Source organism: Vipera ursinii (assembly GCF_947247035.1).
Source record: "Vipera ursinii genome assembly, chromosome: 6".
NCBI classification, from domain to species: domain Eukaryota; kingdom Metazoa; phylum Chordata; class Lepidosauria; order Squamata; family Viperidae; genus Vipera; species Vipera ursinii.
The window spans coordinates 3,062,629-3,076,895 of NC_139515.1; the positions used below are offsets into that span (position 1 = coordinate 3,062,629).

The window sequence follows — 14,267 nt, forward strand, 5'->3', positions numbered from 1 at the left end:
GAAACTGAAAAAAAAACCTCATAAAGAACTTGGGAAAAAAAAAAGCCTGCAGCGTTTCCATGACAGGGACGTGGCTCCGCCCCGCCCACCCAGCATATCGGATCACGTGACTCGCTCTTCCGGAAATGCTCCCGGCTCACCCGCCGGTTTCCTTCGCTTGCCAACCAAGATGGCGACGGCCGTGTCCGCCGCTTGCCGAGCGGGCCGGCGGCTTTTCTGGACCCGGCCGGGACACCTCAGCACGCGGTGCGCAACCCCCGGACAGCGGGTAAGGGGGCGATTCGGACGTGACGGGCTGCGAGGGGACGGTTGGGCCGCCTCGGCCCGCTTTTCCACGGCGGCGGGCCTCCTCCCATCAGAGAAGGCCTGCTTGGCGCGCTGCATTTTGGGAGATGTAGTCTTGTGGCCGGGATCGCGGCATAAACGAGGCGGCCTGGGCGGTAGAATGCCGGAAGACCGCCAGATGGCAGCTATGTAGTGCCGCCATCTAGCGGTTTCTTGCAGTACAGCTCTGGCAACCCTTATGTAGCCATTTGGTAGACTTCAACTCCCAGAATTCTTTAGCTAAGCATGCCGGCTTGGGGAATTCTGGGAGTTGAAGTCCACAAGTCTTTAAAGTTGCCAAGTTGGTGCTGTATAACATCGGGCAGTTTTTCCTCCCCCCCCCTTTCTTTCCATGGGGATTCCTGCACCTTGTTTAGAGTTTGTTAAGGATCAATTCGGAATTCTTTCTCGAATTGCTCCAAAATCCAGCCTTAACCTCTATTATTGCCAGGATTGCCCATTGGAAGTTGTGAACGTAGAACGTAGAATAACAAGAGTTGGGTGGGACCTTAGAGGTCTTCTAGTCCAACCCCCTGTCAATGCAAGGAGATCCTAATACCCATTCTGGACAAATGGCTGTCCGGTCTCTCCTTGAGGCTGAAATAGAAATATAATTATTTATTTACTGATTAGCCCTGGGGCCATATCAAAGTGCAAAGTTCCAGAAACAAATTATTACTAAAACTGGATAAAAAGCAATTTAAAATGGAATGAGATAAAACACAATTTAAAATGAAATGGGGATAAAATAAAGTGAAATTGGAATAAAATACAGTCTAAAGTAAAATTGGAATAGAGTACAATAATTTAAAAGATAGATAAAATATGATAACATTATATTCCGGTGTCACCCCTGCAATCTACCCCAAGCAATCCCACGTATGCAGATCTCAGCTGAAGCGTTTTGCTTAAGTACTGTGCTGTGTTAAATGTTATTTTCAGATTCTGGCCGCAGATAAGGTGAGTTGTTTTGACATGGGGATCCCAATATAGAATTAAAATAAGAAGGAGCCAAGATTTATTGCTTGCAGTTAGAATAGGTACAGATAAAAGTTGTGGTTAGCCTTCGTGCGTCAACACTTCATTGTGGTTTGCCCGTGGTTTATAGGTTTAGAAGATTTCGCAAACTCAGTCACCTGTTTATTCTTTAAACCATGGATTGGCCTGTGTGCTGCTTTCACTCCGTAACATCTAGGTTTGAATCAGACTTAAGAAGAGACAACTCTTTCTGGGAATTAATCACAGACGAAGCGGTGATATTTTGGAGATTTTGCTTATCAACCAGAGAACAGGGACTTCTCTCCCCCCCCTTGATTGTCTATAAACTGCTCTAGAATTTTTTTACATTTTTTTTTTGGTGTGCATTCAAGTCAGTCTTGATTCCCAGTGACTGCCCGGAAGAGTCCCTGCATTTTTCTTGGCAAAATTTTGGAAGTGGTTTGCCATTGCTTCCTTCCTGGGGTTTACGGAGAGTGACTGGCCCAAGGTCCCTCAGCAGATTTTGTGCCCAAGGCTTGACGCGTTAGAACTTCCTTTATTTCCTTTTTTTCTGCACCAAACTGGCTCTCCCTGAATTTCCAGTTAAAACGCGGCATTAAAGAAAAAAGGTTGAATTAATTAAAAAGCCTTCATAACAGAGGGACCCCCTTTTCAGTTTTCGCTTAGCAGCAGAGATTTTGGGCTCCACTGCGCTCGTAAGTCGAGGACTGCCTGGAGCAGACCCACAATGTCTACTGTGTAACCTGGGGAAATTGTCCTCTCCTTAAAGCGAGGACTCGGTGTGCATTTTGCTCCCTAGGAACTCTCCTTATCGCGCTCACAAAAATAAGGCGGGCATAAAATGGAATCCGCGTGGCCTTGGCTCTGGCGCAAAAGAAATAACGGAGACTTTAATTTCTCTTAAATAAACTTAAGACTCTCTCTATATTTTTTTAACCTTATTGCTCATGAGATACTTTTTTTTCCTTCTTTCTCAAACTAGGCTTTCCACCTTGGGAGAAACAGATACACGGTTACTAAAGTAGCACCCCAAATCGTCCTGAATGTCCCCGAAACGAAAGTCTCGACTCTGGACAACGGCTTGAGGGTGGCTTCTGAAGATTCTGGACTTACAACGTGTACGGTAAGTAACCTTGGTCAGGGGGAAACTGTCCTTTCTCGAGCTTGCCTTCAGAGGTCGTGGGCGCTCCATCCCCGGAGATTTTTAAGAGGAGACTGGACAGTTACTTGTCTGAGATGGTATAGGTTCTCCTGCTCAAGCAGGGGGCTGGACTAGAAGACCTCCAAGGTCCCTTCCAGCTCTATTCTATTCTATTCTATTCTATTCTATTCTATTCTATTCTATTCTATTCTATTCTATTCTATTCTATTCTATTCTATTCTATTCTGTAATTCTATTCTATTCTATTCTATTCTATTCTATTCTATTCTATTCTATTCTATTCTATTCTATTCTATTCTATTCTATTCTATTCTATATTCTATTCCATTCCATTCCATTCCATTCCATTCCATTCTGTACTTCTATTCTATTCTATTCTATTCTATTCTATTCTATTCTATTCTATTCTATTCTATTCTATTCTATTCTATTCTATTCTGTATTTCTATTCTATTCTATTCTATTCTATTCTATATTTCTATTCTATTCTATTCTATTCTATTCTCTATTTTCTATTCTATTCTATTCTATTCTATTCTCTATTTTCTATTCTATTCTATTCTATTCTATTCTATTCTATTCTATTCTATTCTATTCTATTCTTTATTTCTAATTCTGTTGCATTTTGACCTATTCCATTCTACTCTACTCTGCTCTACTTTAAGAGGTAAAAATATGTTCTTTTGAATATTGTGGGGAAAATAAATTTATACGAGAACTCTAAAAACAGGATCTATGATAAGGTGACCTAGATGATTAATTACAAAAGAAGCTTAATAATGAGGTGGAGGATATTCGTAGGTATTTAATTGTTACCTTCTAAAATTATCAAGAAATGTACTATTTTAAGGTTGATAAAAGAGAATATTGTTGGAAGGAGAGAAAATCAAGGAAAGCTAGTCTGTGGAATATGGAACAATAGACACTAAGTGTTATTGATTATTTGTAAATACAAACCCAGACAAGACACTGTTTACCAAATATTGATGATATCTAAAAAACAAAAACATATTTTTTTTTTAAAAAAAAAGAAATACAGAGCTATCAGTAGCCTAGAAAGGTTTCTTAAATGGGCACTAAAATGTTAGACCTTTCTAGCTGTTCCTCCATATTACAGCACCTGAAGACCAAGTTTGTCATTGTAAAGTTTTAGCCCTTTAAGGGAAAGTCAGCTGCTTCTGGTTTCCTCGGCATTTTGGAAGCCGTGTTTTATTGTTTTAGTAAAAAATAAATAAATAATGTGTTCTGAACAAGGTGGGGCTTTGGATCGATGCCGGGAGCCGATACGAGAATGAGAAAAACAACGGGACGGCTCACTTCCTGGAGCACATGGCTTTTAAGGCAAGTTCTGAAAAGATGTTTTTCATTTATTCATTTCTGACTCTGTGCGTGCAAAGGCCCAAGGTCGCTGCTTGCATTTTTATTTTATTTTGCAAGAATTCCTCTGAGCCATTCGGAGGCCCAGTGAGGATCCTTAAGAACTAAAAAAGTGTTAAGTTGCCTGGGTTGAACCTGCAGAGAATAAGGCATGGTAGAACATATGTCAGGGGTCTTCAAACTTGGCCCTTTTATGACTTGTGGACTTCAACTCCCAGAATTCCTCAGCCAGGCACGCGTGCCTGGCTGAGGAATTCTGGGAGTTGAAGTCCACAAGTCATAAAAGGGCCGAGTTTGAAGACCCCTGACATATAAACAATAACAAAGTGAGGTTGGTAGGTAGGCATGTCTGTCAGATGTGGTCCAAAAAGGAAAGATGGCTGCCACGAAAAGCCGGTGGAGCTTTAATGGCACTGCTCAAGCTTCTTCTATCTTGACATTTTTTTTACTACATCATGTGGACAATCCTGGTAGCCCATCATCCTGCAAAGCTGGAGGATGCCGCAGGAAAACAGTTTCAGCACTTTGATGGTATGCAAATGGATTTTATTTTATTTTTTTATGCTTGGCCCTTATCCTCCATTGCGGCATGTTGTTGTCGGGCCCGCCTCAAGTGCTGTCAAAATTCCCAGCTTCTCAGATAAACCTGCTATAGTCTTAGGCGTCACCTGTTGGGCTGCTTTTGCTTCCCCTAAACAGGTCAGCTGCCAGAATTTTAAGGCAAAGCTGGTGGTTTCCGGAATACTTTGAAATCACTAGTAAAGAGCTCGCACGCTGCGTTTGTCTAAAAGGAGCCGTGGTGAGAATGCAGCATTGCAGGCTAACTCTGCCCACTGCCAGCAGTTCGATCCTGATGGGGCTGAAGGTTGACTCAGCCTTCCGAGGTCGGTAAAACGAGGACCCCTGATTGTTGGGGGCAACACGCTGACTCTGTAAACCTCTTAGAGAGGGCTGTGAAGCACTGTGAAGCGGTATATAAATCTAAGTGCTATTACTATTCCTTCCCTCTCTCCCTCTCTTCCTTCCTCCCTCCCTCCCTCCCCCTTCCCCCTCTTCCTTTCCCTCTTTCTCCCTCCCTCCCTCCCTCCTTCCCTCCCTCCCTTTTCCTTCCTTCCTTCCTTCCTTCCTTCCTTCCTTCCTTCCTTCCTTCCTTCCTTCCTTCCTTCCTTCCTTCCTCTCTTATTCCCTTTCTCATTCTCCTTCCTGGTGGTGCAATGGTTAGAATGCAATATTGCAGGCTAACTCACTGCCCACCGCCAGGAGTTCGATTCTCACCGGCTCAGTGTTGACTCAGCCTTCCATCCTTCCGAGGTCAGTAAAATGAAGACCTGGATTGTTGGGAGGGGGGGCAACACGCTGCCTCTGTAAACCACTTAAGAGAGGTCTGTGAAGCACTGTGAAGCAGTATATACGTCTGAGTGCAATTGCTATGAAGAGCCAATAAATGGTGTCTTTTTTATCCTTCCTTTTCCTATCGCTTCCCCAGTTGAAATAACTGCAGATCCTTAAATCGCAGGGTACCAAAAAGAGATCTCAGTTGGACCTGGAGCTGGAGATTGAGAACATGGGCGCTCACCTTAACGCTTACACCTCGAGGGAACAAACCGTGTATTACGCAAAAGCTTTCTCGAAAGACTTGCCGAGAGGTAATTTCAAGCTCCGAAATTCTTTTTGATGAGGTACGTGTCTGCTGTTTTTGGCAAACAACAGATTAAATATGGGCTGACTGCCGGCTACCGTGCTTCCTTAGGCGTATTCCACTCAGAGAAGCTTCCAACCATGAGGTGGGTGGCAGATCAATTTAATAATAACCAAATAAAGCAAAGGGGAGTGCCAGTAGTAATTTGGGCGCCTTGGGTGCAATCCCCAAACACCTGGACCATAACTTGAACACCATTAGCATTGACAAAATCCCCGTCGGGTCAATTACAACGTTTTGTAATTTATTAAATTGGGCTATTGTATTTAATATTTTTTAATTTTTATATATTGTATTTTATTGTATTGCCCTGTACACCGCCCTGAGTCCTTCGGGAGAAGGGCGGTATAAAAATTAAATAAAATAAATAAATAAATAAATTAAATAAATTGCAGAAGGCAGCTTGGCTTGCAACAGCTGACATCCTGTGACATATACCTGTTAACGTCATCAGACATCCGCAGTTACCTATTCCAGGTCCTTGGAAAGACTCAGTAGGTGGCTAAAACGTCCAAAGTCCGGACTGAACATCTGTCTTGACTGCGATAATAATATTCTTCCCTGCTGTCTTTGAAACACAGCTCTAGTTTGTAGTAGCGTCGGTGGCTGGAGCCAAGAGGGATGCAGAATGATCAGAGTCAGGTCTCCTGCAGGCCACGCTCCTTTGGTCCATTCAGAAAAAAAACATGATGGGATGTTCTGAACAGTCTCACATATTCAAATCACGTTGAGCTGTCCCATCAGTAATTACAATCACTTTCTTCCTGCCTTCTTAATCTGGAGCAGATTGTGATGTCTTAATTGGTAATTTACTGAAATTTAAGGTTAACAAATGAAAAATAAAAATTTAGAAAAAGCATGAAGAGAGCGTTTTGCCACTTTCCTCTGCTTGTGACGCTCTGGGTTACCCATAGCAGTGCAGGCAATCCTTGACTTACGATCGCAACGGAGCCCACAGTTCCTGTTGCTAAGCGAAACAGTTGTTCGGGGAGTTTTGCCCCACTTTACGAACATTTCTTGCCACAGTCGCTAAGTGAATCGCCGCAGTGGTTAAGTTAATAACACGGTTGTTAAGCGAATCCGGCTTCCCACATTGGCTTTGCTCGTCAGAAGGTCGCAAAAAGGGGATCGCATGACCCCCTTCGGGGACACTGTGACCGTCATAAATACGAGTCAGTCGACACGCCTCTGAATTCCGATCCTGCATCCACGGGGATGCTACCGCGGTGGGATGTGGGCAAAACAGTCGTCCCTTTTTTTTTCTTTCCCCCAGCGCCGTACTAACGTTGAACGGTCGCTAGTGTTACAAGTCGAAGGCGACCCGCGCCTGTTTGACAATTCCCCCAAGGAAAAAATGTCCTTGGAAAAACCCGTCAGAATTAAAACGGCGCCCTTTTGCATTTTGCAACCCTGCGAGTTTTTTTCCATCTTGTCTCGTTTGACTCCAGCGGTTGAAATCCTTGCTGACATCATCCAGAACAGCACCCTGGGGGAGGCCGAGATTGAGCGGGAACGAGGCGTGATCCTCCGAGAAATGCAGGAAGTGGAGACCAACTTGCAGGAAGTGGTCTTCGATTACCTTCACGCCACCGCCTACCAAAACACAGCCCTGGGACGGACGATTTTAGGACCCACCGAGAACATCAAGTAGGTTCCCCCTGTCTCAGCTCCTCGTCGTTAAGTCAGAGAGAGAGAGAGAGAGAGAAAGAGAGAGAGCGTCAGCGGGATCCTCTCTGGCAGAATTTTGATCACGTGACCCCAGGGGCACTGCAACCGTCATAAATACGAGTCAGTTGCCAGGCGTCTGGAGTTTGGTCACGTGACCCCGGGGGCACAGTGACCATCATAAATACGAGTCAATGTCGTCGTAACTGAACGGTCACTAAGTCGAGGACTACCCGTATTTATAATTTGTGTGTTGTTTTTGCTCGTCTTTTTTTTTCAATCCGAGTGATATATACTGTATGTATGTGTATGTGTGTGTGTGTATATATATTTGTGTAAATTACTAACAAAGAATTAAAGGGAAACTGAGATGCATTTCTGACTCCTTAGTCGTCCTCAGTCAGCTATACCCTTCTGAGATTCGAACCTGGGCTGATTGCATACAAGGCAGTGTTATTTGCCTCTAAGCCACAAGGTCCCTCTCGCTCTGTTAGCTTTTTTCTGCAAGGGAAGATATGTTTCAAATGTTAACTATTTAGATTACCTTGCTAGGCCCCAAACATGGGGCAAATCTTTATTTCCTGTTTTCAGCCTATCTTGAAGGCCATCAAACAGGCAGTAGTCACACCGGACAATTCATATATTTGTAAATTACTAACAAAGAATTAAAGGGAAACTGAGATGCATTTCTGACTCCTTAGTCGTCCTCAGTCAGCTATACCCTTCTGAGATTCGAACCTGGGCTGATATATATATTCTTCATTTCTCTCATCTGACAGGTCCATTAACCGCAACGATTTGGTGGAATATATAACGATGCATTACAAAGGACCGAGGATTGTCCTGGCGTCTGCTGGAGGTTGGTGTGATGCCGGTCTGTCGGTCTGTAATAGTTGCGTGATTTATTTTCGGTTTCTCTTCCTCTCCCCCCCCCACACACACTTTGCTGCTTGGCATCGTTGTTAGTCTCTTTGCAAATGCCCAAGACCCAATATCTAGGGATATCCAGGGCTAAACGCATAAACTCCACAAACGCAGGACACAACGTAGGAGAGCAAACCCAACAGGACAAGAGTCAGGAGTCCACCTGCATTTGAAAGAACAAGGCCGCTCTTTCCAAGACAGCAAAGTCCACATTTCGGACAGAGAGGACCGCTGGTTTGAAAGGGGGCTCCAAGAGGCCATCTAGTCAAAACTGAACAGCCCTCCCTCAATGGATTTGGGGGAGGGGGAATGTGGCATCATCTGTCTCCAGTCTACAACACAATCCTTTCAGCAGTTCCAAGAAGGCTCCGCGCCCATTTGCACCACTCAGGTGACCCTGAGGACGCAGGTAAACCTCCAAGCGGCCTCCACGACTCTTTCTAAAAGAATGTATGTATGTCGTTGATTTAGGAGTCGCTCATGAGGAACTGCTCGAGCTGGCAAAATACCATTTTGGCAACCTGCCGTCCATTAAGAAAGAAGGCGCCCCGGTTTTGCCCCCTTGCCAGTTCACCGGCAGCGAAGTAAGTGGGGGCTCTTTCGTCTGCGAGGGGCCTGAGGCAACAGCAGCCCCGCCAGAACGGTTGATCGCATGCTACAGGGGTCTTCAAACCTGGCCCTTTTATGACTGGCGGACTTCAACTCCCAGAATTCCTCAGCCGGGCACGCTGGCAAAAAGTCACCCAGCCAGTTTTTGCACCTAAGGCGGGAGTAGAATTCGGCCTCTCTTGGTGATTGGCCCAAAGTCCCTTAACTGGCTTTTGATCCTAAGGTGGAACTAGAACTCACTGTCTCCTGGTGATTGGCCCAAAGTCCCCTAACTGGCTTTCAGGCCTAAGGTAGAACTAGAACTCACTGCCTCCTGGTGAATTGGCCCAAAGTCCCCTAACTGGGTTTCAAGCCTAAGGTGGAACTAGAACTCACTGTCTCCTGGTGATTGGCCCCAAGTCCCTTAACTGGCTTTCCACTCTAAGGTGGAACTAGAACTCACTGCCTCCTGGTGAATTGGCCCAAAGTCCCCTAACTGGCTTTCAACACTAAGGTGGAACTAGAACTCACTGTCTCCTGGTGATTGGCCCAAAGTCCCTTAACTGGCTTTCAATCCTAAAGTGGAACTAGAACTCACTGTCTCCTGGTGATTGGCCCAAAGTCCCCTAACTGGCTTTGAGGCCTAAGGTGGAACTAGAACTCACTGTCTCCTGGTGATTGGCCCCGAATCACCCAGCTGGTTTCCATACCTGAAGCTGGAGACTAGAACTCACAAATCTCCTTATTTCTATTTCATTTTGTGTTGTTTTCCAAGTTATCAACTCTCAGCCACACATAGATCAATTCCCCCTTAGGGCAGGGGTAGGCAACCGTGGCTCTTTTATGACTCGTGGACTTCAACTCCCAGAATTCCTGAGCCAGCCATGCTGAGGGGAAAGGGCGAGGTTTCCAAGCTGAGCCATGCTGGCTCAGGAAACCTGGGAATTGAAGTCTACAAGCCATAAAAGAGCCAAGGTTGCCTACCCCTGCCTTAGGGGCATCTATCTCTCACTTGCCCCTTAAATTCTTCCTGGATTACGGCTTAATTCAGCTGTTGGCACCAAAATTGTGAGTTTTCATATCCATTTGAGTGTGAAGCCGGGAGCTTGGGGGGGTGGCCGTGAGGTTAACTTCTCTGGGCCGCTTTGTTCCTTGTTGCCTGTTGATTTTCCCAGATCCGAGTTCGAGATGACAAAATGCCCCTGGCGCACCTGGCCATTGCGGTGGAAGCAGCCGGCTGGTGTCACCCGGACACCATCCCTCTGATGGTGGCCAACACCCTCATTGGCAACTGGGACCGTTCTTTCGGCGGGGGAATGGTGAGTGAGCCACTGAGCGGTCTTAAAGAGTTCTTGCTTCGCTTACTGGGACGGCTCCCCATAAAGGCTTCGCCTGGTTTTAAGGACATGAATTCCAGGGAAATAAGCCAGGATACGTTCTGCATTCCGGCTTAAGGGAGCCCTGGGTCTCCTGATGCCGTGTAGGGCGATGAGGCAACGAGGGAAGGCGGAATAGGCTTTCTCCCCGCCCCCCCAGAAAAGGCAAAAATGAGTCTTTAACTCTTCTGTAGCAATTATTTGGTTGGTCTGTTGATTACAGGAAATCCTCGACTTACAACCGATCACTTAACAGCTGTTCAAAGTTACAATCTCCTTGGAAAAGGAGAATTATGACTTATGAAGTTCTGATGATTTCTCTGTCTCATCTGTCTGTCTCATCTCTATCTCATCTATTTTATCTCATCTCTATCATCTATTATATGTATCTCATCTCTATCTCATCTATTTTATCTCATCTCTATCATCTATTATATCTGTCTATCTCATCTCTATCTCATCTCTATTTTATCTCATCTCTTATCATCTATTATATCTCTGTCTATCTCATCTCTATCTCATCTATTTTATCTCATCTCTATCATCTATTATATCTGTCTATCTCATCTCTGTCTATCTCATCTCTATTTTATCTCATCTCTATCATCTATTATCTATATCTATCTATCTGGGGCGCGGTGGCTCAGTGGGTTAGGACGCTGAGCTTGTCGATCAGAAGATCGGCAGTTTGGCGGGTCGAATCCCGAGTGCTGCGTAACAGAGTGAGCGCCTGTTACTCGTCCCAGCTTCTGCCAACCTAGCAGTTCGAAAGCACGTAAAAAGTCAAGTAGAAAAATAGGGACCACTATGGTGGGAAGGTAACAGCGTTCTGTGCGCCTTTGGCGTCTAGTCATGCCGGCCACATGACCACAGAGACGTCCTCAGACAAGCGCTGGCTCTTTGGCTTTGAAACGGAGATGAGCACCGGCCCCTAGAATCGGAAACGACTAGCACGCATGTGCGGGTGAACCTTTACCTTTACCTTTATAAATTGGGAACGAGTGATTACAAACCCAACCCCTTCCATTTTTCTGAGCTCGGAGGGGCGTTCAAAAGCTTTGTTTCCCTTCTTCTCTTTGAACAGAATCTCTCCAGCAAGCTAGCTCAAGCTGCGTGTCACGGCAACCTTTGCCACAGCTTCCAATCTTTCAATACTTGTTACACGGATACCGGACTGTGGGGTCTTTATATGGTTTGTGAAGGAGCCACCCTGGAGGATATGATGCACTACGTTCAGAGGGAATGGTAAGGACAGCAACTTTGAGTTGGAACTAACTGCCACCTTAACTACCAACTGTCCAGTTGGCGGATCCAGAAAAAAGAAACTCCTGGGACATCATTTTAACCTATAAAACTTTACTGGATCAACTACATTGGCGCAGACGAAGCAAAACCAGCTCTAGGTTTCCCAGGCAAAAGCTTGCATAGCTAATTTCCCCGCTTTGCCTGTGGGCCGGTCACAATCCGTTACGTCCGCCAGTCGCTTCTGTTTGTTTTGTTACGGGGAGCCACCCACCCACACTAGGACACGTTGTTCGATGGGTCCTTGGGTTGGAGCACAGCCTCACGGGAACCGGCGCTGCGCACGACGCAATTCCCCCACGACCTTTGCATTTCCTCCTCCCCTTTCCGTGGTCAAGCTGCGAGCGGAAGCGGAATGTCACTGAAAGTGTGAGTTGGTCTTGACAACCCCTGCGCAGCAGTATCCGTGTGCAGATGACGCAAAATCTTCCAAAACAGACTCCTTGGTACTCTCCGAGCTGGCTTATTTTCTTGCAGACGTTTCATTGCCCAGCTAGGTAAGATCGCCTGATGATGTTAACCTAGTTTGGTAAAGAAACGTCCGTAACAACCAAGCTCAAGAGAGCAGCAGATTGCACAGTTCGATCCCGGGCTACAAATGTTCTCTCCTTTTCCCAACGTCTGAGTAACTTGAGCGTTGATGACACTGCAGGTATTTTAAATAATATTTCAGGGATAGCCAAGCGGAGGCAAATTTCTGCCGCTTAGTCCAGGGTGTCCCTAAAGCTCTGTGGATAGTGCTCACACTTGTAACCACAATTGGCCCCCAAATTTCTGACCGTCACTTAACGAGCACGTTATTAATTTGATAACTGCGGTGATTCACTTAACGTCAAGAAAGGCCGTTAAAACGGGGCAAAACTCTACTCAACAAGTATCTCGCTTAGCAGTACAAATTTGGGCTCAGCTGCGATCGTAAATTGAGGATTATCCACATTCCAGACAAAATCACTAAATAGTCCCCTGGAGAGAACAGAACCAAACCTTACAAAGTAAACTGGCAGCTGTCAGTCCCTTCATCATCTTTCAATCTGGACAGGATACGTCTGTGCACCAGCGTTACGGAAAGCGAAGTAGCCCGTGCTAAAAACCTGCTGAAGACGAACATGCTGTTACAACTAGACGGTACGATCTATATAGCTAGTTGGGGTTTTTTATTATTATTATTATTTTCTTCCTCTTCGGTTTAATTAATTGACAGACACGCTTTAAGGATCTGTAATTTTAGGTTCCACTCCCATTTGCGAAGACATCGGACGGCAGATGCTGTGCTACAATCGCCGGATCCCGATTCCTGAACTTGAAGCAAGAATTGAAGTAAGGAACATTTATGCGTGCAATCAGTAAACATGTACGGTTGGGACAGTGTGTATGTGTGTGTGTGTGTGTGTGTTAGGTGTAAATCTTTGGAGGCGAGACTTCCCGCCGGCTGAAAGGAAATCTTATCTACCTATCTGTCTGTCTGTCTGTCCATCATTATATCTATCTATCTGATCTGGTCTGTCTGTCTCTGTGTCCATCATTCTCTCCCTCTCTCTCTCTCTCTCTCTCTCTCTCTCTCTCTCTCTCTCTCTCTCTCTCTCTCTCTCTCTCTCTCTCTCATCTACCAGTATGTCTGTCTGTCTGTCATCTATCATCTATCTTATCATCTATCTATATATTAATTTTTTATAATCACAGGTGCTTAATATTTTATCAGCAACATATTGTCTGCGTTCCAACATTTAACTTACTAATACATGTTAAATTCTTTTCTCCCGACCTTATTTTTCTAGCCGTTGATAAAAGGTGTCCCACGTTCTAAAATAAACTGACTCTTCTTTCTCTTTCGTTTTCAATGTCAATCCATCCATTTCTGCACACTCTATTTTTTTTTAATGCAACTCTTCCTCGGTTGGTAAATCATTTTTTCCCAGTGTTGAGCGAACACAATTCTCGCTGCAGTTAATACATGTAAAATTAGATATATACACTCTTTCTCATAATTTCCTAATGAAAAAAGTTTGGGCTTAAAATCTGGTTTTTTTTAGTCATTTTCTCTAACCATGTGTGTATTCTTAACCAAAATCTGTTGGTTAAGATGGAAATAAGTGCCTAGGTTTTGTCTACATTTCCAACAATTGCTTGATATATTTTTTAAACACTTTTGCTAACCTCACCGGTGTTAAAGGCCATCTCTAAAACATTTTGTACAGGGTTATACAATATGAAGGGGAAATCTTAAGCTATTTTAATAATTTTAATAATTTAATTTGTATACCGCCCTTCTCCCGAAGGACTCAGGGCGGTGAACAGGGCAATACAGGGCAAATTTTATTATGTGCATCCCGTCTTTATTATTTTTAACCAATAACTTAAGGTGGCAGACACGTCCAACACGCCTTCCCCGTTTTTCCCACAACAACAATCCTGTGAGGTGGCCTGGGCTGAGAGAAAGTCACCCAGCTTTGTCAGTATTATTGGACTTTCGTAAGTCTGCGTTGTGTGAAAAAAATGGCAATTGTCCCTTCTGCAAAATTTGATCTTTTGTCTATAAAACGGAAAATATCTTGCCAGCCTGGTAGGCTGTCGATTGGGCCTTCAGCTTTGTTCAAAAATCAAGTTTCCGTTTCCTATTTCAGGCCGTCGACGCTCAGACCATCAAGGATGTGTGTACAAAATACATCTACAACAAGCGCCCTGCAGTTGCAGCCGTGGGTAAGTACTTAATTAACCCTCGACTTATGGCCACTGTTTCTGATTCCGCCCCCCCCCACACACATATTTCTGTCGTCAAACGAGACACTTTGTTCGATGAGTTTCGCCCCCTTTCTTGCCACCGTTGATAAGTCAGCAACCCGATTGCTAAATG

At 44.8% G+C, this 14,267-nt stretch overlaps 2 protein-coding genes across 3 annotated transcripts in view; one reads left to right on the top strand and one right to left on the bottom strand.

Annotated features, from left to right (window-relative positions):
- SLC26A5 (solute carrier family 26 member 5) overlaps nucleotides 1-14,267 on the bottom strand; it is a 306,769-nt gene that overhangs the window by 200,403 nt on the left and 92,099 nt on the right. The gene's annotated exons all lie outside the window — the stretch shown is intronic.
- PMPCB (peptidase, mitochondrial processing subunit beta) overlaps nucleotides 147-14,267 on the top strand; it is a 15,272-nt gene continuing 1,151 nt past the window's right edge. Inside the window, exons 1-12 of one of the 2 annotated variants that reach the window (XM_083365852.1) lie at nucleotides 147-268; nucleotides 2,306-2,446; nucleotides 3,740-3,826; nucleotides 5,379-5,508; nucleotides 7,010-7,208; nucleotides 8,006-8,085; nucleotides 8,622-8,734; nucleotides 9,914-10,057; nucleotides 11,199-11,359; nucleotides 12,456-12,541; nucleotides 12,645-12,733; nucleotides 14,038-14,113. In XM_083365852.1, coding sequence (XP_083221978.1) covers nucleotides 170-268; nucleotides 2,306-2,446; nucleotides 3,740-3,826; nucleotides 5,379-5,508; nucleotides 7,010-7,208; nucleotides 8,006-8,085; nucleotides 8,622-8,734; nucleotides 9,914-10,057; nucleotides 11,199-11,359; nucleotides 12,456-12,541; nucleotides 12,645-12,733; nucleotides 14,038-14,113 — 1,405 coding nt within the window. In that variant the 5' untranslated portion in view covers nucleotides 147-169. The remainder of the gene's footprint in view (nucleotides 269-2,305; nucleotides 2,447-3,739; nucleotides 3,827-5,378; nucleotides 5,509-7,009; nucleotides 7,209-8,005; nucleotides 8,086-8,621; nucleotides 8,735-9,913; nucleotides 10,058-11,198; nucleotides 11,360-12,455; nucleotides 12,542-12,644; nucleotides 12,734-14,037; nucleotides 14,114-14,267) is intronic. The other variant, XR_014492872.1, reaches the window with a different exon arrangement.